The 24,529-nt window shown below is 40.4% G+C and overlaps 1 protein-coding gene and 1 long non-coding RNA gene across 2 annotated transcripts; both read right to left on the bottom strand.

Annotated features, from left to right (window-relative positions):
- Nucleotides 1–21,575: 21,575 nt before the first annotated feature.
- On the bottom strand, nt 21,576–22,637 carry LOC110926679. The gene is made up of 2 exons (XM_022170404.1): nt 22,392–22,637; nt 21,576–22,328 (listed from the first exon to the last, which is right to left on the bottom strand). The coding sequence occupies exons 1-2, from the start codon at nt 22,635–22,637 to the stop codon at nt 21,576–21,578; spliced, it is 999 nt and encodes a 332-aa protein (XP_022026096.1).
- A 699-nt stretch (nt 22,638–23,336) lies between these two features.
- On the bottom strand, nt 23,337–24,129 carry LOC110926681. The gene is made up of 3 exons (XR_002585342.1): nt 24,090–24,129; nt 23,751–23,811; nt 23,337–23,422 (listed from the first exon to the last, which is right to left on the bottom strand). It is a non-coding gene; the product is annotated as an uncharacterized LOC110926681 (long non-coding RNA).
- Between the last annotated feature and the right edge of the window lie 400 nt (nt 24,130–24,529).

The following is a 24,529-nucleotide window of genomic DNA, read 5'->3' as shown; positions in this document are numbered from 1 at the left end:
GGTGAAGGTGAGGCTGCCCTTGGTTCCGGTCAAGAGAAAGAGAGTGTGTGTGTTCTTGATTGCAAGATTTGTGAAAACTAAAACCCTAATGACATGTGGGTATGTATACGTATGAAGGGAAGTGGGCCGAAACCCCACATGGGCTACCTCAAGGTCTCGAGTCCAACCATATGGACCGAGTGGGTTTGTGAAATCAAGTGGGTGTTGTGCATTTTGGGCCGTTCATAACATATATACACACATAATGCACATTCATAACATAGCATTCATTAAATCCAACATATAATTCAGTTCTCGTAAGCACGTAACGTTACATCACAGTAAGTCTAAAGTTCGAGTTGTCACATTATCCCCAACTAATTGGAAATTTCGTCCCGAAATTTGGTATGCACTCACTGAGGAAGCTAGGTAAACTGTATTGTTCACTGGTTTTCCTGGGGTGTCACATACAGGACCAACCCTTTCGATTATCTCAAATGGTCCAATATAGCGCGGACTTAGTTTTCCTTTCTTCCTGAAACGAATGATACCTTTCCAAGGCGAGACCTTAAGTAATACCTTGTCGCCAACTTGAAATTCTAAGGGTCTTCTTCGTCTGTCGGCATAACTTTTCTGTCTATCTCTAGCAGTCTTCATTCTTTCTCGGATTTGTATGATTTTATTGGTAGTTTCTTCATTAATTTCGGGTCCAGCTAATGGATTTCTACCAATCTCAGTCCAACAAATTGGGGTACGACACTTCCTTCCATATAGTGCTTCAAACGGAGCCGCCTTGATGCTTGCTTGATAACTGTTATTGTATGCAAACTCTATTAGAGGTAAATGCTCATCCCAGTTTCCTCCAAAGTCTATCACACATGCCCTAAGCATGTCTTCCAGTGTTTGTATGGTTCTTTCACTTTGGCCATCTGTCTGTGGGTGATAAGCCGTACTTAAATTTACTTTTGTTCCCAATTCCTTTTGGAAGCTTTGCCAAAATCTGGACGTAAAACGGCTATCTCTATCTGATATAATGGAGATAGGTACTCCATGACGGGTGACAATTTCTTTGACATAAATTCTTGCTAATTTATCCATTTTATAATCTTCTCGTATTGGCAAGAAATGAGCAGACTTAGTTAAACGATCTACTATAACCCAAATAGTATCGTGACCATTCTTAGTTCGTGGAAGTTTAGTAATGAAATCCATGGTTATCATCTCCCATTTCCATGCAGGGATCTCGGGTTGGATTAAACATCCTGCAGGCTTCTGATGTTCTGTTTTGACCTGTGAACACGTCATGCATTTTTCCACATATTCATTGATTGATTGCTTCATCCCTGGCCACCAATATTCATCTCGAATATTCTTGTACATCTTTGTACTGCCAGGATGCATTGTATACTTTGATCTATGTGCTTCTTCCATCACCATATCCCTGAGTCCTCCCAGAATAGGTATCCAAATCCTATTGTGGAGTCTTAGTATTCCATCTTCTCCTTTAACAAGTAGTTCTTGTTTTCCCACCATCCTTTCTTTGTTAATCTGCTCAACTTTCAGGGCATGTGTCTGTGCATCCTTAATTCGTTCTAGTAAACCTATTTTCACTTCAATTCTAGATGCACGTATTCTTAAAGGTTTAACTTTGTCCTTCCGACTAAGGGCATCTGCTACTACATTAGCTTTTCCTGGATGGTAACGAATTTCACAATCATAGTCATTCAACAACTCCATCCATCTCCTCTGTCTCATGTTCAACATCTTTTGCTCAAATATATACTTTAGGCTTTGGTGATCAGTGTAGATCATGTGACATCTGTGCTTGTAATCATTGTAAACAGTTCAGTTATCAATGAAATAAAGTTATTTGATCCCTATGTTTGTTTGTTTATATTTGATGTTTTTCATGTTTTGACTTTTATTCGATTTCAAACTCTATATCGCTTTCTGGAGAATTATACGCAAACTGGTGCGTAAACGTAATCAGTTATGCGCAACAAATACTCCGGAACATCAATTCATGCTTAACATACCTTAAATAACCTTTACATAACTTAGAAATAAGTTTTACAGGCTTTGGTATGGCAAAATCCAGTCAATCCGCTTACAGGGACTAAAATTGACAAACTGCGAAAGTATGCCGATTTGAACTGTAACGAACATTCCGGAACATGATCATAAGTTAAACACACCTTAAATATCCTTTACATAACTTAGAAATAGGCTTTGAGGGGTTCAGTGTGCTAAAATAAACTTTTGAGTCATTCAGGGACTAAAAGCGTCAAAAAGTGCATAAGTTTGCATTTTCGCGCATAACTTATGTTCTGAATACATCCGGACATCCAAAAATTTATGTAAGCACTAAAATATTATGTTTTAGTGTTTGGCTTGTCAAAAATCCATTCGTCGCGCAATTTGGACCGTTTTTGCGTCCGTTACGACTTCCGTCGTAATTAACCGAACAACGCAATCGTACGGCCAAACGAACCGACATCCGGCATATTTTTGAGCATGTTTTATGTTCCCTATACTTTAACATCCTTGTAGAGCTCAAAAATGGGTTTGACGGGTGTTAGAAGTGCCAAAACACGACCATACGCGCACAGGGACCAAAGCTGCCAAAACTGAAACATCGCTGGTCTGCAGGGTCCTTACGGACCGTATGGACCTGCTTACGGTCCGTAAAGCCTCCCCAGAACAGCAGAATGTGCTTTCCAGCCATTTCCAGCTGTTACACACCTTTACCCATGGTTTCTTGCATCTTGTGGACTGGTTTTGGATGTCCCATGGTTTTCTAAAACTATGGGCTTGATGTGTACGACTAGGATTGAATCAGCTACCCAATGCCGAACTGGCAGAAATCATCGCACAGCATATGGCTGCTGCGTTCCCGAATCTTATTGCTCAGCTTAACCAAGCCAACATCAATCAGAACGCTCCTTGTAACTTCAAGAGCTTCAATTCGGCTAAACCACTCAAGTTCAGTGGTACTGAGGGGGCAACTGGGCTCCTTCAATGGTTTGAGAGCATTGAGAATACTTTCCGTCATGTTCAGTGTCCTGATAATCGCAAAGTTGAGTTTGCTTCAAGTGTTTTTCAGAAGAGGGCGTTAACATGGTGGAACGGGGTTATGAGAGATCGAGGTGCTGAAGTCGCTTTAGCGCAAACATGGGCTGAATTGAGGACTCTCATGATGAGTGAGTTTTGTCCTCGTCATGAGCTATGAAAGTTGGAAAGGGAGTTTGACGATCTGAAACAGGTTAGTGGTGAGCACCGGGCGTATACTGATAGATATGAAGAGTTGAGTTTGTTATGCCCAACAATGGTCACCCCACTTGACAAGGCTATCGAAAGATACATCGATGGTCTACCTGACTCTGTGCAAGACATCGTTACTGGTAGTAAACCTACCACTGTTCGTCAGGCAATCGAACTATCTGCAACGTTGACAAAATCGCAGATCAGAAAGGGTAAATTGCATAAGAAGGGTGACAAGGGCAAGAATCAAGCGTCTGACAAAGGGGATAGCAAGAAAGGTAAGAAGGGGAAGGATTCTGGCTCATCAAAGGGCTCCAGGAAGCGAAAGGCTTCCCAAAATTTTGCCATCACTGCCCAACAGAACCAAACGTCTCCCAATCAGCCAGCGCAGCCTCCCGCAAAGAAGCGGTATGAAGGGAATGCACCTTTGTGCAATAGGTGCAATAGTCACCATCAACAGCAACTCCCGTGTCGCTTCTGTACCAACTGTGGAAAATCGGGTCATCTTGCAGAGGTTTGTCGTTCTGCTAGAAATCCAGCCCAACAGGGAGCTCAACTACCTGTTCAACAGCAAGCACAAGTTGCACGACCTCACTATCCTCCTGGCTCGTGCTTTAATTGCGGAGACCTGACCCATTATCGAAACCAGTGTCCAAGGCTGGTTAATGCAAATCCAGTTCAGGCTCAGGCTCGTGGACGAGCTTTTAATATGAATGCTGTTGAGGCGCAAGCAGACAACGAGGTGGTGAACGGTACGTTCTTAGTTAATAATCAACCTGCATCTGTTCTTTTTGATTCAGGGGCCGATAAGAGTTTTGTGTCGTTATCTTTTGAGCCCTTGCTTCGCGTGTCTAGAACGAAACTAGGTAAGCCTTTGACTATTGAAGTTGCGAGTGGTGAACCCATTGTTCTTGATTCTGTTCTTCGCAACTGCCAGTTGAACCTTAACGACCATCTTTTTCCTATTGACCTCACGCCTATGCAACTTGGAAGCTTCAACATTATTGTGGGTATGGATTGGTTAGCCAAGCATCGCGCAGAGGTAGTTTGCTTTGAGAAGATCGTTCGTGTGCCGCTTTCGTCATGTGAGATACTACAGGTTCGTGGTGAAAAACCTGCTAGTAGCCTCAAGCTTATGTCTTGTTTTCAAGCTCGGAAGTATCTGCGAAAGAACTATGTGGCCTTCCTAGCACATGTTACGGCAGATAAAGACCAAGGTAAGTCTATTCAAGATATCCCTGTTGTTCGGGATTATCCGGAGCTGTTTCCTGAAGAATTACCTGGTCTACCCCCAGCACGCCAAGTCGAGTTCCGTATTGATCTTGTACCTGGTGCAAATCCTATTGCCAGGGCTCCCTATCGTCTTGCACCGTCTGAGATGCAAGAACTGTCTAAGCAGCTTCAAGAGCTTTCTGACAAAGGTTTTATTCGTCCTAGCTTTTCACCTTGGGGTGCTCCCATTCTTTTTGTCAAGAAAAAGGATGGATCCTTCAGAATGTGTATCGATTATCGTGAGCTGAATAAGCTTACTATCAAGAATTGATATCCCCTACCTCGCATTGATGATCTCTTTGACCAGTTACAGGGTGCTACTTGCTTCTCTAAGATTGACCTTCGTTCTGGGTATCACCAACTTCGTGTGCATGAAGAGGATATTCCCAAGACAGCATTCCGCACTCGATATGGGCATTATGAGTTCACAGTCATGCCATTCGGTTTGACCAATGCTCCTGCTGTTTTCATGGACTTAATGAATAGGGTTTGTAAGCCTTATTTGGATAAGTTCATCATTGTTTTTATTGATGACATCTTGATTTATTCTAAGATGCGAGCTGATCACGAGCACCATCTTCGTCTTACTCTGGAACTCCTAAAGAAAGAGCAACTTTTTGCCAAGTTCTCCAAGTGTGAATTTTGGCTTAAGGAAGTTCAATTTTTAGGACATATTGTCAACGAACAAGGTATACATGTAGATCCCTCCAAGATCAGTGCGATTAAGGATTGGAATACGCCTACTACTCCTACTGAGGTTCGTTCTTTTCTTGGTCTTGCGGGTTATTACCACCGCTTCATCGAGAACTTCTCGAAGATTGCAGTTCCTCTAGCTGCCCTAACTCAGAAGAATAAACCCTTTGAATGGGGTTCTAAGCAAGAAGAAGTATTTCAGACCTTGAAGCAGAAGCTTTGTGATGCACCTATTCTGACTTTGCCTGAAGGCAATGATGATTTTGTTGTTTACTGTGATGCATCGAAATTGGGTCTTGGCTGTGTTCTAATGCAAAGGAACAAAGTCATAGCCTACGCATAGAGACAATTGAAGGTACATGAGAGAAACTACACCACTCATGATCTTGAGTTGGGTGCAGTTGTCTTCGCTCTCAAAATCTGGAGACACTATTTGTACGGTACAAAATGCGTGGTTTTCACTGACCACAAAAGTCTTCAGCATATCTTCAATCAGAAAGAACTCAACATGAGGCAAAGACGTTGGGTCGAACTCCTAAACGACTATGATTGCGAAATTCGCTACCATCCTGGTAAAGCGAATGTTGTGGCTGACGCATTAAGTCGTAAGGAACGTACTATGCTTCATTGTGTTCGTGTTCAATCTGCTGTTCAAGCTCGATCTGATATCCAAGCACGCATTACTCAGGCTCAACAGGCTTGTGTTTCACAAGACATGATGGGTAAGGAATTACCCTATCACATTAAGCCTGATCTTGTGCTGAAGGATGATGGATCATATTATTTCACGGACCGTTTGTGGGTCCCAAGCCAAGATGATCTTCGCACTTTGCTTATGGATGAAGCCCATAAGTCTCGTTATTCTGTTCATCCCGGCTCAGACAAAATGTATAAGGATCTTCGTACTCAGTATTGGTGGCCTGGTATGAAGAAAGACATTGCCTTGTACGTTTCCAAATGCCTTACTTGTCTCAAGGTTAAGGCTGAACACCAACATCCTTATGGTCTTTTGGAGCAACCAGAGATCCCAGTTTGGAAATGGGAAAACATTGCTATGGATCTCATTACCAAACTCCCGCGCACTAAGAAAGGTCATGATGCCATCTGGGTAGTTGTTGATCGTCTTACAAAGTCAGCGCATTTCCTGCCGATCCGTGAGAATCTATCTGCTGAAGATCTGGCTAAAATCTATGTGGATGAAATCGTATCTCGACATGGTGTTCCCCTGAACATTATTTCTGATAGAGATGCTCGTTTCTCTCCTCGTTTTTGGAGAACCATGCAATCTGCTATGGGGACCCAACTCAATCTGAGCACAGCATATCATCCACAAACAGATGGCCAAACTGAAAGAACAATCCAGACACTGGAGGATATGCTTAGAGCTTGTGTGATCGATTTTGGTGGTAGTTGGGATTCACATCTTCCATTGATTGAATTCTCCTACAACAACAGTTATCACTCCAGCATCAATATGGCTCCTTTCGAGGCTCTCTATGGTCGAAAATGTCGTTCACCTGTCTGCTGGAATGAAGTAGGTGAGGCTCAACTTACTGGACCTGACCTCATTCTAAAGACAACTGACAAGGTTAAGAAAGTTCGTGATAACTTACAGGCAGCTCGAAGCCGTCAAAAGAGTTACGCGGACCAACGACGCAAGCCCTTGGAATTCCAGGTCGGTAATCGTGTATTACTTAAGGTCTCACCTTGGAAAGGTGTGATCAGATTTGGAAAGACAGGAAAACTTGCACCTAGATACGTTGGACCATTCAAGATCGTCGAAAGAATCGGTAAGGTAGCCTACAGACTTGCATTACCTCCCGAACTTGGAAATGTTCATCCAACCTTCCACGTATCCAATCTCAAAAAGTGTTTAGCTGATGAGAACCTCCACATACCACTTGACGAAATCTGTGTCGATAAAACACTTCATTTTGTTGAGAAACCTGTGGAAATTATGGATCGTGAAGTCAAATGGCTTAAACGCAAGCGCATTCCGTTGGTTAAAGTTCGGTGGGAATCTAAACGTGGACCCGAGTTTACTTGGGAACGTGAAGATCAAATGAAGGCGAAATATCCACATCTTTTCCCACGAGTTTCCTCTAAACGAATTTCGGGACGAAATTCCCACAAGTAGGGGAGACTGTGACATCTGTGCTTGTAATCATTGTAAACAGTTCAATTATCAATGAAATAAAGTTATTTGATCCCTATGTTTGTTTGTTTATGTTTGATGTTTTTCATGTTTTGACTTTTATTCGATTTCAAACTCTATATCGCTTTCTGGAGAATTATACGCAAACTGGTGCGTAAACGTAATCAGTTATGCGCGACAAATACTCCGGAACATCAATTCATGCTTAACATACCTTAAATAACCTTTACATAACTTAGAAATAAGTTTTGAAGGCTTTGGTATGGCAAAATCCAGTCAATCCGCTTACAGGGACTAAAATTGACAAACTGCGAAAGTATGCCGATTTGAACTGTAACGAACATTCCGGAACATGATCATAAGTTAAACACACCTTAAATATCCTTTACATAGCTTAGAAATAGGCTTTGAGGGGTTTGGTGTGCTAAAATAAACTTTTGAGTCATTTAGGGACTAAAAGCGTCAAAAAGTGCATAAGTTTGCATTTTCGCGCATAACTTACGTTCTGAATACATCCGGACATCCAAAAATTTATGTAAGCACTAAAATATTATGTTTTAGTGTTTGGCTTGTCAAAAATCCATTCGTCGCGCAATTTGGACCGTTTTTGCGTCCGTTACGACTTCCGTCGTAATTAACCGAACCACGCAATCGTATGGCCAAACGAACCGACATCCGGCATATTTTTGAGCATGTTTTATGTTCCCTATACTTTAACATCCTTGTAGAGCTCAAAAATGGGTTTGACGGGTGTTAGAAGTGCCAAAACACGACCATACGCGCACAGGGACCAAAGCTGCCAAAACTGAAACATTGCTGGTCTGCAGGGCCCTTACGGACCGTATGGACCTGCTTACGGTCCGTAAAGCCTCCCCAGAACAGCAGAATGTGCTTTCCAGCCATTTCCAGCTGTTACACACCTTTACCCATGGTTTCTTGCATCTTGTGGACTGGTTTTGGATGTCCCATGGTTTTCTAAAACTATGGGCTTGATGTGTACGGCTAGGATTGAATCTCGGATTACGAGGAACGATCCTAACGGTTCTACGAAATCTATAAATACCCCCCACCCCATTCACTCAAACCCACTTGATTTTTCTGAGATTTCTCTAAGTTGAAGTGTAACCACTTCATACCTGAGAATACTTGGAAAGATCAATCTTGCGGGGACCTTCTGTAAGTTTTCTTTCGCGTTTTTCGTTCATTTTAGCGTTAAAGTCAAGCTGTGTTTGACTTTTTGTATTGACCAGTTTATGGTCAACGCGAAGTTCTTTTGAACTTCATAACGTGAGCGTAATCACGATGGTTATAGTCCCTAGTGACTATACCTACTGATTACCACGTTATCTAGGCTCAGTGACGAGTCGTAGTTTCGGCCAAAATGCGTTTTCTCGCGTATTTTGTAACCAAACTACTCTAGGGTATTAAAACTGTTTGTTTTAATACCAAACCTATTTTCTAACTTCACTAAACATGTTCTAGCATGTTTAGCTCGTCGCTTCTAGTTTTGTGGTTGTCTAAGGGTCGTAAGGTAAGCGATCTAATCAATCGCTTATGCTTACGAACCCGACCCATTTGGTCGATCATTAGGATCCGACCAAACACTTTAGGTGACCATAGTTGTATAGGGAATAACCTTCCGAGGTTATACCTTATGGTCACATCGTTTAACTAGTTGTATGATAGGTAATGTATGTGCCTCAGGTAAATTACCAAAATACCCTTTTTACGCCAAATTTCATTTTAAGTCTATATAACACAATCTTTGGTATCTAAACTAATTTAGCAACTATATTAAACATGTTAAGGCACATCTTACTTGTCATAGGGCTAGTTAGGCATTCCGAACGTTTTCTACGCGAACGACGCGTTAAAGTAGCATAAGCTACCTAAGCGGGTCGTAACGGGTCAAGAGCACTTAGGATAGGTTTCGTTTTAGTACATAGGCTTTGTCAGACCATATTACATAAGTTCCCACACTTATTTGGTTTACAAAACCTCGTACTACCCGATCCTCCGATAGGTCCGTTTATTAATGTAGATACCTATATAGGTGCCGTTTGATTCCGTGATCTTCTAGCATTGCTTGGTGGTTATCCTACGACTTCTAAGCAATCTCAAGTGAGTACATAGACCCCTCTTTTACTGTTTTTCAAACATTTTGGGGTGAAACACATGTGCCTACTTGTTACTTGCATGCTTTCATGTTTTCGCATTATATACTTGCTATGTTCATTAGTACATTGTTTTACATGACATTTTCATGCTATGTATGTTCATCATACTTAGTACACTCGTTTTACATGACATTTTCATGCTATGTATGTTCATCATACTTAGTACATTCGATTTACCATTTTCATGCTACGTATGTTCATCATACTTAGTACATTTGTTTTACTTGATATTTCACGCTATGTGTGTACATTTGATTATATACATTCATTAACTTTGATCACGCCGCTCGTTAGTAGGTAGTGGTACCATAGGAATTGACAACTCCCGTTCCTGACATCCTGGGTATGTTTGGATGAAAGGAATGACCGAATTCGATTTAAACATAAAAACCGATAGACCTTTAATTTGTTTAAAGGTTTATCACCACAGTCACAAGGCTTGAATGTACGCATTTTCACAATACCGCATAAATGTTTGTATTCAGTATAGCATGCATCTCCACAAAACATAACGTTGATTTAAACTGAGTTTTACTTCAATACTTTGTTTTGTGCATTTTCACCTATGGTTTAGTTGATACATATTTCACTTACCATACATGACATCTTGTTTACACATGACATGATTGACATTGACATAGACATTTTGACATTATTACACACATTACATGATTTACATTTAACGTTAGACATGGTTTTTCGCATAAACATTTTGACATTTGGTTAAACATAAACATGTTTACATTGGCGGTTTGTTTGGGTAAGTGATTTAAGTAACGAGGCGTGTGTAATATGATACAAACATGGTGGATACGCCGCTGGTACTTCCTATATATAAGTGTTTGTATGATATTACGCATCGCAGCATTGTTTAAATCATTTCAGTTTAGCTATATAACATATTTTCACAATACATTGTTTTACAAACAACTTGTTTTATACAACTTATTTTACTTGGTTATTCATTTAACCATACATTATTCTTTCAAAAATACATATCTACCATCGTTTTTCAAATGATTTACAAACAATACAATCAACAAGGTTCATGACTACATTTCATTAAACATTTTTTCTAAAAACCTAAGTCATGGATCCTATTTTCACAAAACCTATGTATCTCACATGCATTTTTATGCTGACGTACCTATTTTCACATGTGTTTCAGGAGCAAATGCATAGGATGATCGTGATACACTAGGATGGACTTGGGCCTTAGTGACGATAAAATGGATCTAGACTAGTTAAAACTTGTTATGTACTTTATTTATTTTTATTTTTATTTTAAGACAATGTAACTTGTGGGTTCTCGTTGAAACAATGTATTCCACCCTTGGGTGATGAATAAAATATTATTTGAATTACCTTGGTTGTGGAACAATAATTCTGTTACAACACTCCCCGACGTTTCCGCCACGATTTGATGTCTTACGTGGTCGGGGTGTGACAGAAGAGTTGGTATCAGAGCCAATGGTTATAGGGAATTAGGTTATTAGTAATGCTTTGACCTAGACTATAACCTTTCTAGGACCCCAACACAAGTTGTCTTGTGTTTAGATTTTAAAACATGCACTTCACCTATCCTTAGGTGATCACCAAAACAAGAACCCAGTTTTCTAAAACGATTTTTGAAAAACAATCTTCTGTTTTCAAATGATTTATTATATGATTTTAAACCCTTCCAGTTTGATTTTTGGCCTTGTGCCTTCCAAGTTTTCAAAATCTCGTCAAAGTTTTGGGTTCTAAATAGTGTGAACACGTGCAAACTGGAAGAGTGAATGCCTGTACCCTGGGTTTTCTGTCTAAGGCTAGAGTGTTCGTACAAATCCACATAATCGGACCAGTCACTCTTACCTGGGAACTCCTTGGGTGAGTGTTCACTTATAGGCGAGCATGTCTTCGCTAAGCATTATTTATGAGCCCATTTACTTTGATTAGTCACTGTGTGTCATTTGTTTGCTTTGTGATACGGACAAATGACCACCATCCTTGCTTTGTTGATTTTGTTTCGTCTCGTTCTTTTCATCTAATCACTCATTTCCTCTCATGTTTTCCTCTCTTGTTAGCATGCCTCCTCGACGCGAAAATCAGCTACCCAATGCCGAACTGACAGAAATCATCGCACAGCATATGGCTGCTGCGTTCCCGAATCTTATTGCTCAGCTTAACCAAGCCAACATCAATCAGAACGCTCCTTGTAACTTCAAGAGCTTCAATTCGGCTAAACCACTCAAGTTCAGTGGTACTGAGGGGGCAACTGGGCTCCTTCAATGGTTTGAGAGCATTGAGAATACTTTCCGTCATGTTCAGTGTCCTGATAATCGCAAAGTTGAGTTTGCTTCAAGTGTTTTTCAGAAGAGGGCGTTAACATGGTGGAACGGGGTTATGAGAGATTGAGGTGATGAAGTCGCTTTAGTGCAAACATGGGCTGAATTGAGGACTCTCATGATGAGTGAGTTTTGTCCTCGTCATGAGCTATGAAAGTTGGAAAGGGAGTTTGACGATCTGAAACAGGTTAGTGGTGAGCACCGGCGTATACTGATAGATATGAAGAGTTGAGTTTGTTATGCCCAACAATGGTCACCCCACTTGACAAGTCTATCGAAAGATACATCGATGGTCTACCTGACTCTGTGCAAGACATCGTTACTGGTAGTAAACCTACCACTGTTCGTCAGGCAATCGAACTATCTGCAACGTTGACAGAATCGCAGATCAGAAAGGGTAAATTGCATAAGAAGGGTGACAAGGGCAAGAATCAAGCGTCTGACAAAGGGGATAGCAAGAAAGGTAAGAAGGGGAAGGATTCTGGCTCATCAAAGGGCTCCAGGAAGCGAAAGGCTTCCCAAAATTTTGCCATCACTGCCCAACAGAACCAAGCGGCTCCTAATCAGCCAGCGCAGCCTCCCGCAAAGAAGCGGTATGAAGGGAATGCACCTTTGTGCAATAGGTGCAATAGTCACCATCAACAGCAACTCCCATGTCGCTTCTGTACCAACTGTGGAAAATCGGGTCATCTTGTAGAGGTTTGTCGTTCTGCTAGAAATCCAGCCCAACAGGGAGCTCAACTACCTGTTCAACAGCAAGCACAAGCTGCACGACCTCACTATCCTCCTGGCTCGTGCTTTAATTGCGGAGACCTGACCCATTATCGAAACCAGTGTCCAAGGCTGGTTAATGCAAATCCAGTTCAGGCTCAGGCTCGTGGACGAGCTTTTAATATGAATGCTGTTGAGGCGCAAGCAGACAACGAGGTGGTGAACGGTACGTTCTTAGTTAATAATCAACCTGCATCTGTTCTTTTTGATTCAGGGGCCGATAAGAGTTTTGTGTCGTTATCTTTTGAGCCCTTGCTTCGCGTGTCTAGAACGAAACTAGGTAAGCCTTTGACTGTTGAAGTTGCGAGTGGTGAACCCATTGTTCTTGATTCTGTTCTTCGCAACTGCCAGTTGAACCTTAACGACCATCTTTTTCCTATTGACCTCACGCCTATGCAACTTGGAAGCTTCAACATTATTGTGGGTATGGATTGGTTAGCCAAGCATCGCGCAGAGGTAGTTTGCTTTGAGAAGATCGTTCGTGTGCCGCTTTCGTCAGGTGAGATACTACAGGTTCGTGGTGAAAAACCTGCTAGTAGCCTCAAGCTTATGTCTTGTTTTCAAGCTCGGAAGTATCTGCGAAAGAACTATGTGGCCTTCCTAGCACATGTTACGGCAGATAAAGACCAAGGTAAGTCTATTCAAGATATCCCTGTTGTTCGGGATTATCCGGAGCTGTTTCCTGAAGAATTACCTGGTCTACCCCCAGCACGCCAAGTCGAGTTCCGTATTGATCTTGTACCTGGTGCAAATCCTATTGCCAGGGCTCCCTATCGTCTTGCACCGTCTGAGATGCAAGAACTGTCTAAGCAGCTTCAAGAGCTTTCTGACAAAGGTTTTATTCGTCCTAGCTTTTCACCTTGGGGTGCTCCCGTTCTTTTTGTCAAGAAAAAGGATGGATCCTTCAGAATGTGTATCGATTATCGTGAGCTGAATAAGCTTACTATCAAGAATCGATATCCCCTACCTCGCATTGATGATCTCTTTGACCAGTTACAGGGTGCTACTTGCTTCTCTAAGATTGACCTTCGTTCTGGGTATCACCAACTTCGTGTGCATGAAGAGGATATTCCCAAGACAGCATTCCGCACTCGATATGGGCATTATGAGTTCACAGTCATGCCATTCGGTTTGACCAATGCTCCTGCTGTTTTCATGGACTTAATGAATAGGGTTTGTAAGCCTTATTTGGATAAGTTCATCATTGTTTTTATTGATGACATCTTGATTTATTCTAAGACGCGAGCTGATCACGAGCACCATCTTCGTCTTACTCTGGAACTCCTAAAGAAAGAGCAACTTTTTGCCAAGTTCTCCAAGTGTGAATTTTGGCTTAAGGAAGTTCAATTTTTAGGACATATTGTCAACGAACAAGGTATACATGTAGATCCCTCCAAGATCAGTGCGATTAAGGATTGGAATACGCCTACTACTCCTACTGAGGTTCGTTCTTTTCTTGGTCTTGCGGGTTATTACCGCCGCTTCATCAAGAACTTCTCGAAGATTGCAGTTCCTCTAACGGCCCTAACTCAGAAGAATAAACCCTTTGAATGGGGTTCTAAGCAAGAAGAAGCATTTCAGACCTTGAAGCAGAAGCTTTGTGATGCACCTATTCTGACTTTGCCTGAAGGCAATGATGATTTTGTTGTTTACTGTGATGCATCAAAATTGGGTCTTGGCTGTGTTCTAATGCAAAGGAACAAAGTCATAGCCTACGCATCAAGACAATTGAAGGTACATGAGAGAAACTACACCACTCATGATCTTGAGTTGGGTGCAGTTGTCTTCGCTCTCAAAATCTGGAGACACTATTTGTACGGTACAAAATGCGTGGTTTTCACTGACCACAAAAGTTTCAGCATATCTTCAATCAGAAAGAACTCAACATGAGGCAAAGACGTTGGTTCGAACTCCTAAACGACTATGATTGCGAAATTCGCTACCATCCTGGTAAAGCGAATGTTGTGGCTGACGCATTAAGTCGTAAGGAACGTACTATGCTTCATTGTGTTCGTGTTCAATCTGCTATTCAAGCTCGATCTGATATCCAAGCACGCATTACTCAGGCTCAACAGGCTTGTGTTTCACAAGACATGATGGGTAAGGAATTACCCTATCACATTAAGCCTGATCTTGTGCTGAAGGATGATGGATCATATTATTTCACGGACCGTTTGTGGGTCCCAAGCCAAGATGATCTTCGCACTTTGCTTATGGATGAAGCCCATAAGTCTCGTTATTCTCTTCATCCCGGCTCAGACAAAATGTATAAGGATCTTCGTACTCAGTATTGGTGGCCTGGTATGAAGAAAGACATTGCCTTGTACGTTTCCAAATGCCTTACTTGTCTCAAGGTTAAGGCTGAACACCAACATCCTTATGGTCTTTTGGAGCAACCAGAGATCCCAGTTTGGAAATGGGAAAACATTGCTATGGGTCTCATTACCAAACTCCCGCGCACTAAGAAAGGTCATGATGCCATCTGGGTAGTTGTTGATCGTCTTACAAAGTCAGCGCATTTCCTGCCGATCCGTGAGAATCTATCTGCTGAAGATCTGGCTAAAATCTATGTGGATGAAATCGTATCTCGACATGGTGTTCCCCTGAACATTATTTCTGATAGAGATGCTCGTTTCTCTCCTCGTTTTTGGAGAACCATGCAATCTGCTATGGGGACCCAACTCAATCTGAGCACAGCATATCATCCACAAACAGATGGCCAAACTGAAAGAACAATCCAGACACTGGAAGATATGCTTAGAGCTTGTGTGATCGATTTTGGTGGTAGTTGGCATTCACATCTTCTATTGATTGAATTCTCCTACAACAACAGTTATCACTCCATCATCAATATGGCTCCTTTCGAGGCTCTCTATGGTCGAAAATGTCGTTCACCTGTCTGCTGGAATGAAGTAGGTGAGGCTCAGCTTACTGGACCTGACCTCATTCTAAAGACAACTGACAAGGTTAAGAAAGTTCGTGATAACTTACAGGCAGCTCGAAGCCGTCAAAAGAGTTACGCGGACCAACGACGCAAGCCCTTGGAATTCCAGGTCGGTAATCGTGTATTACTTAAGGTCTCACCTTGGAAAGGTGTGATCAGATTTGGAAAGACAGGAAAACTTGCACCTAGATACGTTGGACCATTCAAGATCGTCGAAAGAATCGGTAAGGTAGCCTACAGACTTGCATTACCTCCCGAACTTGGAAATGTTCATCCAACCTTCCACGTATCCAATCTCAAAAAGTGTTTAGCTGATGACAACCTCCACATACCACTTGACGAAATCCGTGTCGATAAAACACTTCATTTTGTTGAGAAACCTGTGGAAATTATGGATCGTGAAGTCAAATGGCTTAAACGCAAGCGCATTCTGTTGGTTAAAGTTCGCTGGGAATCTAAACGTGGACTCGAGTTTACTTGGGAACGTGAAGATCAAATGAAGGCGAAATATCCACATCTTTTCCCACGAGTTTCCTCTAAACGAATTTCGGGACGAAATTCCCACAAGTAGGGGAGACTGTGACATCTGTGCTTGTAATCATTGTAAACAGTTCAATTATCAATGAAATAAAGTTATTTGATCCCTATGTTTGTTTGTTTATGTTTGATGTTTTTCATGTTTTGACTTTTATTCGATTTCAAACTCTATATCGCTTTCTGGAGAATTATACGCAAACTGGTGCGTAAACGTAATCAGTTATGCGCGACAAATACTCCGGAACATCAATTCATGCTTAACATACCTTAAATAACCTTTACATAACTTAGAAATAAGTTTTGAAGGCTTTGGTATGGCAAAATCCAGTCAATCCGCTTACAGGGACTAAAATTGACAAACTGCGAAAGTATGCCGATTTGAACTCTAACGAACATTCCGGAACATGATTATAAGTTAAACACACCTTAAATATCCTTTACATAGCTTAGAAATAGGCTTTGAGGGGTTTGGTGTGCTAAAATAAACTTTTGAGTCATTCAGGGACTAAAAGCGTCAAAAAGTGCATAAGTTTGCATTTTCGCGCATAACTTACGTTCTGAATACATCCGGACATCCAAAAATTTATGTAAGCACTAAAATATTATGTTTTAGTGTTTGGCTTGTCAAAAATCCATTCGTCGCGCAATTTGGACCGTTTTTGCGTCTGTTACGACTTCCGTCGTAATTAACCGAACCACGCAATCGTATGGCCAAACGAACCGACATCCGGCATATTTTTGAGCATGTTTTATGTTCCCTATACTTTAACATCCTTGTAGAGCTCAAAAATGGGTTTGACGGGTGTTAGAAGTGCCAAAACACGACCATACGCGCACAGGGACCAAAGCTGCCAAAACTGAAACATTGCTGGTCTGCAGGGCCCTTACGGACCGTATGGACCTGCTTACGGTCCGTAAAGCCTCCCCAGAACAGCAGAATGTGCTTTCCAGCCATTTCCAGCTGTTACACACCTTTACCCATGGTTTCTTGCATCTTGTGGACTGGTTTTGGATGTCCCATGGTTTTCTAAAAGTATGGGCTTGATGTGTACGGCTAGGATTGAATCTCGGATTACGAGGAACGATCCTAACGGTTCTACGAAATCTATAAATACCCCCCACCCCATTCACTCAAACCCACTTGATTTTTCTGAGAGTTCTCTAAGTTGAAGTGTAACCACTTCATACCTGAGAATACTTGGAAAGATCAATCTTGCGGGGACCTTCTGTAAGTTTTCTTTCGCGTTTTTCGTTCATTTTAGCGTTAAAGTCAAGCTGTGTTTGACTTTCTGCATTGACCAGTTTATGGTCAACGCGAAGTTCGTTTGAACTTCATAACGTGAGCGTAATCACGATGGTTATAGTCCCTAGTGACTATACCTACTGATTACCACGTTATCTAGGCTCAGTGACGAGTCGTAGTTTCGGCCAAAATGCGTTTTCTCGCGTATTTTGTAACCAAACTACTCTAGGGTATTAAAACCGTTTGTTTTAATAACAAACCTGTTTTCTAACTTCACTAAACATGTTCTAGCATGTTTAGCTCGTCGCTTCTAGTTTTGTGGTTGTCTAAGGGTCGTAAGGTAAGCGATCTAATCAATCGCTTATGCTTACGAACCCGACCCATTTGGTCGATCATTAGGATCCGACCAAACACTTTAGGTGACCATAGTTGTATAGGGAATAACCTTCCGAGGTTATACCTTATGGTCACATCGTTTAACTAGTTGTATGATAGGTAATGTATGTGCCTCAGGTAAATTACCAAAATACCCTTTTTACGCCAAATTTCATTTTAAGCCTATATAACACAATCTTTGGTATCTAAACTGATTTAGCAACTATATTAAACATGTTAAGGCACATCTTACTTGTCATAGGGCTAGTTAGGCATTCCGAACGCGTTCTACGCGAACGACGCGTTAAAGTAGCATAAGCTACCTAAGCGGGTCGTAACGGGTCAAGAGCACTTAGGATAGGTTTCGTTTTAGTACATAGGCTTTGTCAGACCATATTACATAAGTTCCCACACTTATTTGGTTTACAAAACCTCGTACTACCCGATCCTCCGATAGGTCCGTTTATTAATGTAGATACCTATATAGGTGCCGTTTGATTCCGTGATCTTCTAGCATTGCTTGGTGGTTATCCTACGACTTCTAAGCAATCTCAAGTGAGTACATAGACCCCTCTTTTACTGTTTTTCAAACATTTTGGGGTGAAACACATGTGCCTACTTGTTACTTGCATGCTTTCATGTTTTCGCATTATATACATGCTATGTTCATTAGTACATTGTTTTACATGACATTTTCATGCTATGTATGTTCATCATACTTAGTACATTCGATTTACCATTTTCATGCTACGTATGTTCATCATACTTAGTACATTTGTTTTACATGATATTTCACGCTATGTGTGTACATTTGATTACATACTTAGTGCATTGTTTTCACATGTTTATATTTTGGGTATGACATTTGGTTTGTTTAAGTGGGACCATATACATTCATTAACTTTGATCACGCCGCTCGTTAGTAGGTAGTGGTACCATAGGAATTGACAACTCCCGTTCCTGACATCCTGGGTATGTTTGGATGAAAGGAATGACCGAATTCGATTTAAACATAAAAACCGATAGACCTTTAATTTGTTTAAAGGTTTATCACCACAGTCACAAGGCTTGAATGTATGCATTTTCACAATACCGCATAAATGTTTGTATTCAGTATAGCATGCATCTCCACAAAACATAACGTTGATTTAAACTGAGTTTTACTTCAATACTTTGTTTTGTGCATTTTCACCTATGGTTTAGTTGATACATATTTCACTTACCATACATGACATCTTGTTTACACATGACATGATTGACATTGACATAGACATTTTGACATTATTACACACATTACATGATTTACATTTGACGTTAGACATGGTTTTTCGCATAAACATTTTGACATTTGGTTAAACATAAACATGTTTACATTGGTGGTTTGTTTGAGTAAGTGATTTAAGTAACGAGGCGTGTGTAATATGATACAAACATGGTGGATACGCCGCTGGTACTTCCTATATATAAGTGTTTGTATGATATTACGCATCGCAGCGTTGTTTAAATCATTTCAGTTTAGCTATATAACATATTTTCACAATACATTGTTTTACAAACAACTTGTTTTATACAACTTATTTTACTTGGTTATTCATTTAACCATACATTATTCTTTCAAAAATACATATCTACCATCGTTTTTCAAATGATTTACAAACAATACAATCAACAAGGTTCATGACTACATTTCATTAAACATTTTTTCTAAAAACCTAAGTCATGGATCCTATTTTCACAAAACCTATGTATCTCACAGGCATTTTTATGCTGACGTACCTATTTTCACATGTGTTTCAGGAGCAAATGCATAGGATGATCGTGATACACTAGGATGGACTTGGGCCTTAGTGACGATAAAATGGATCTAGACTAGTTAAAACTTGTTATGTACTTTATTTCTTTTTATTTTAAGACAATGTAACTTGTGGGTTCTCGTTTGAAACAATGTATTCCACCCTTGGGTGATGAATAAAATATTATTTGAATTACCTTGGTTGTGGAACAATAATTCTGTTACAACACTCCCCGACGTTTCCGCCACGATTTGATGTTTTACGTGGTCGGGGTGTGACAGATCACACACTTAGTTCCATATAAATAATGCCTCCATATCTTGAGGGCAAATACTACTGCTCCGAGTTCAAGATCATGGGTGGTGTAATTTCTTTCATGTATCTTTAACTGTCGAGATGCATAGGCGATAACTTTGCCTCTTTGCATCAACACACACCCTAGTCCATAATGAGAAGCATCACAATATACTACAAAATCTTCGGTACCCTCGGGTAATGCAAGTACTGGGGCACTGGATAACTTTGTTCTCAAAAGATTAAAAGCTTCTTCTTGTTGGCTGCCCCAGACAAATGGGGTATTTTTCTGAGTCAGTGTCGTTAGAGGCATCGCTATCTTAGAGAAATCTTGAATGAACCTTCTATAATACCCTGCTAGCCCTAGGAAACGTCGAATTTCTGTGGGATTTCTTGGTGCCTCCCAATTCTTATCTACTTCAATCTTTGTTGGGTCCACTTGTATGCCTTTTTCATTAACAACATGCCCTAAAAATTGGACTTCCCTAGTCCAGAATTCACACTTACTGAACTTGGCATAAAGTTTTTCTTCTTTTCGTAACTTAAGAATGGCACAGAGATGACCCTCGTGTGTTTCTCTACTCTTAGAGTAGATTAGGATATCATCTATGAAGACGATTACAAATTGATCCAAGTATGGTTTGCAGACTTGGTTCATAAGGTCCATGAAGGCAGCTGGTGCATTAGTGAGGCCGAAAGGCATCACTAGGAACTCGTAGTGACCATACCTTGTCCTAAAGGCAGTCTTGGGTATATCTTCTTCTCTAACCTTTAATTGATGATACCCAGATCTTAGGTCTATCTTCGAGAAGTAGCTTGTGCCTTGTAATTGATCAAAAAGATCATCGATTCTTGGGAGTGGGTATCGATTCTTTATAGTGATCTTATTCAGGTCTCTATAATCAATACACATCCTCATTGAGCCATCTTTCTTCTTGACAAAGAGAATCGGCGCTCCCCATGGTGACGTGCTAGGACGTATGAATCTTTTGTCCAGTAACTCCTGGAGTTGGTTTCTCAACTCTTTCATTTCAGTCGGGGCAAGGCGGTACGGGGCTTTGACAATAGGGGTTGCTCCTGGGATCAAGTCGATTCTAAACTCAATTTGTCTGTCAGGTGGTAATCCGGGAAGATCTTCAGGGAATACTTCAGGGAATTCAGCCACTACTGCTACCTCTTCTAGTTTCTTTTCTTCCTTTGCCTCTAGTGCATATACTAGGTAAGCTAAATGACCCTTTTGAATACACTTGGATACTTTTATCATGGAAACAAAACTTATGGGTTTACTAGGTCTTTCCCCATCAATTGTTACAGTTCCCCCTTTTGGGTCCTTAATTTGAATTTGCTTCTTATCACACAATATTTGAGCTTGGTGACTAGATAACCAATCCATTCCTATTACTACGTCGAACTCTCCAAGTTTCAGTGGTAGTAAGTCTATGGATATTGGGGTCTTACTAATCTGGATGGTACAATCCTTTACCACACTCACAATTTCTTCTTCCCTCCCATCTGCTAGTTCTACTATAAATGGCTTATCTAGCTTACAAGGAGTTTGATTAATCAAAACTCTAAAGTGCTCAGATATAAAACTTCAATCAGCACCAGTATCAAATAGTATTTTAGCATAAAAGTTGTTAAGGAGAAATGTACCTGTTATGACATCAGGGTTCCTACGAGCCTCTTCAGTATTCAGAACAAAAGCTCTCCCTCTTGCTTTATTAGGTTCCTCACTCCTCTTAGGACACCTATCACTATAGTGGCCCGTCTCCACACTTAAAACACTTACGTGGCTCTCTACAATCACGATAGTTGTGTCCAGGTTTCTTACAGTTTCTACAGACTAACTGGTTACATGGACCGGAATGTCCTTTTCCACAAGTTGGACACCTAGGTGGGGGTCCTCGTTGCCTCTTGAAATCTCTGTAATTGGGTTTCTTTTGTTCTTGGTAGTTTTCCCATTTCCTTTTCGGGATAGTTTCTGGGGTTTTCTTTTGTTGGATCTCAGTGGCGATAGTTGCCCCAGCCTCTACTGCATCATGATAGGTAGTTGGTTTGGTAGACTTGATAAACGTGCGATATTCTGTGGGGAGTCCCCACAGGAATCTTCGAATACGATTTTCTTCAGGGTTCACCAAGTAAGACACTATTCGAGACATTTCATTGAATTTGGTGACATATTCCCGGTATGTCTTATTTCCGAGCTCAAGATGCAAAAATTCCTTTTCTATTCTGTCAGTTTCGCTTGGTGGACAGAAGTAATTTGTAAACAGTTCTGAAAACTCCTTCCAACTCAGGCGATGTGCCAGATCATCACCTCTAGTTTGCTTTTGTATCCTCCACCAAAATAAGGCTTCGGATTTAAACAAATGAACAGCAAACCTAACTTTATTTCTTTCATGGCAATCACTGACGTCTAGAATGGCTTCTACCTCACTTAGGCATTCATGTGCCTCAATAGCACCTTTCTTCCCGTCGAATGAAGGAGGATTACATGAAATGAAAGTCTTGTAATTACATTCTTTAGAGATTTATGTTTCTATAGCTTTAGATACTTTCGTATCATCTACCTTCTTTTCCGGGCGAGGTTCTTCTCGTGGAGTTGGTGTAGGTGTAGGTGCAGTGCTTCCCTCAGATTGCCCTGATCGTTCTGTATTCTGACGTTCGTGTCCCTGTGCGTTGGCAAGGATTTGCGCAACTCGGACGGCAATCCGATCGATCATGTCATCTCCTAATTTTACAGGTTCGCTATGACGAGCAGGATTAACTGATGGGTTAGGTTGACGATTGTTGTTAACCGAAGGTTCTGCCGACATTTTCTATATTTTTCATGAAAAATACTACTTCAATATTCTATTTATATTAACAATGAACTACGCTATTGGCCGCCTTCATTTTTTTTTTTACTCTATGATACTTGATTGAGAAGAAATATTACTTACTTAAATAATACACAAGTATCATTATATATATGCACTTCATGTATACAACATATACGTATTACATTTTATCTTTTAGATTTTATTATTATTATTATTATTATTATTATTATTATTATTATTACTATTATTTTCTCCTAACGAGTAAAGAAGACAAGATTTACGAGTAATTATTGTTAAGGGCAGTGTGTACAAAGTGGTAACGAAATGAGGATTTATAGGTTGTAATTATTACTATGGGTATTTTCTAATGACTCTATATCCTTCGTAAGTTCATACCCGAATTTATCTATTATTTGTATTTCAAAGTCAGCGAGAGCATCCTAAAAATTACATAAGCTGGCGTGTTCTCTTAGGTTGAAGCCTAGGTATCCATACCAAATACCTAATTCGCTAAAACCTTTGGCTCTGATACCAACTGTGACACCACACCCAGATAAGGATGCACCATACACAATTGATACAAACTTACCAGTAAACACTTACGTTATTGATACAAACGGTAATGTACAAAAGTTGGAAACTTAAAGGTACAAAGTTTGGTCAAACTACTATTAGCTGGTCACGCAAAACTTCCACCAGATAAGAAAGTTTGAGATACTTTATTTCACTAGTCACGCCTATCCGAGATAAACAACCCGCCCAAGACTAACCATCATTTCCTGTGACACATGCTTAAAAGACGTCAGATATTACACTGGTAAGTTTATGAATATACAAAATTTACAATTCACATTATTTAATCATGACTTGTACCCGCCCATGTTATCATAACCCAACGTTACCACGTAACTTATATAACCATACAGTTAATGCCCACTACACCACAGGTGTAGTACCGACAAATCCCGCCGTAGCGGCACGTATAAGGGACCACAAATATCATGTGTATGTCATGCTCAGGTGATATACATGCGTACAACAGTCATGCCATATTATTACAGTTTAGGACAAGCATGTTCACATTTGAAAAGCATTCATAAAACTCACCTCTTGCTAGTAGCTAACCGTTGATACAATTGCTAGTATGATCAGGTACTATCTCAAGGTCCTGACACAATTTACATAATCCTAAGTTAGGTAATGGTACACCTAACTAGTCATTATCATGGTTGGATATTGGTTAACCCTACCTTGTTTAAGCATGGTTGATCAGTCCATGCCTAACTAAGGCTAGGCTACCCAATACCCGCCCCTGACAATAACCCTAGTACCTAAAAATAATACTAACACTACTACCACTAATATATTATTACTAATAATAAAACTAATATTAACTACTAAAAATAAATAATAAATACCTAAACATAAACTTAAACGAGAGTATACCTCAAGACTATCTACGGCACGTTGATGTAGAGTTTCCCTACTCCTACTCCTACTCGTGCTCCAAAAACGACTACTAACAACACCCAACGGGGTATTGTATACGCGGGATTCTCAATACTAGAGCGTTCCCGTTAAAATTTTGGTGTATCTAAAATCCTACAATTTAACTCCTATATATATATGAAGCAAGCAGGCACCTCAATTCCTTTCTGGGCGACGTGGGACATTGACGTGCTTGCTAGCTAGCTTAGTTATATTAATTCAGCTGCTTCACTCGTTTTTCTTGTATAACTTTTAAAATATGACGTTTTATAAAACGACGAATATGTCATTAGAACGAGCCTATTTTTATCTACGTTTTAACCTAAGTTTCATTAAAAACGGAGTAAGGTAAATAAAATAATATATTTAATTATTAATATTAAACGGTCTCTTATAAT

This window comes from Helianthus annuus, chromosome 7 (genome assembly GCF_002127325.2).
Source record: "Helianthus annuus cultivar XRQ/B chromosome 7, HanXRQr2.0-SUNRISE, whole genome shotgun sequence".
Taxonomy (NCBI): Eukaryota; Viridiplantae; Streptophyta; class Magnoliopsida; order Asterales; family Asteraceae; genus Helianthus; species Helianthus annuus.
Note: the sequence above shows the minus strand (reverse complement) of the source record. Positions and strands in the feature narration are given on the sequence as shown.

Coding starts and splice junctions, on each gene's coding strand:
- LOC110926679 (XM_022170404.1), bottom strand. CDS start 22,637: ATGTCGGCAGAACCTTCGGTTAACAACAATCGTCAACCTAACCCATCA. Junction 22,329..22,391: donor AACCTCGCCCGGAAAAGAAG/GTAGATGATACG, acceptor TGTAATTACAAG/ACTTTCATTTCATGTAATCC.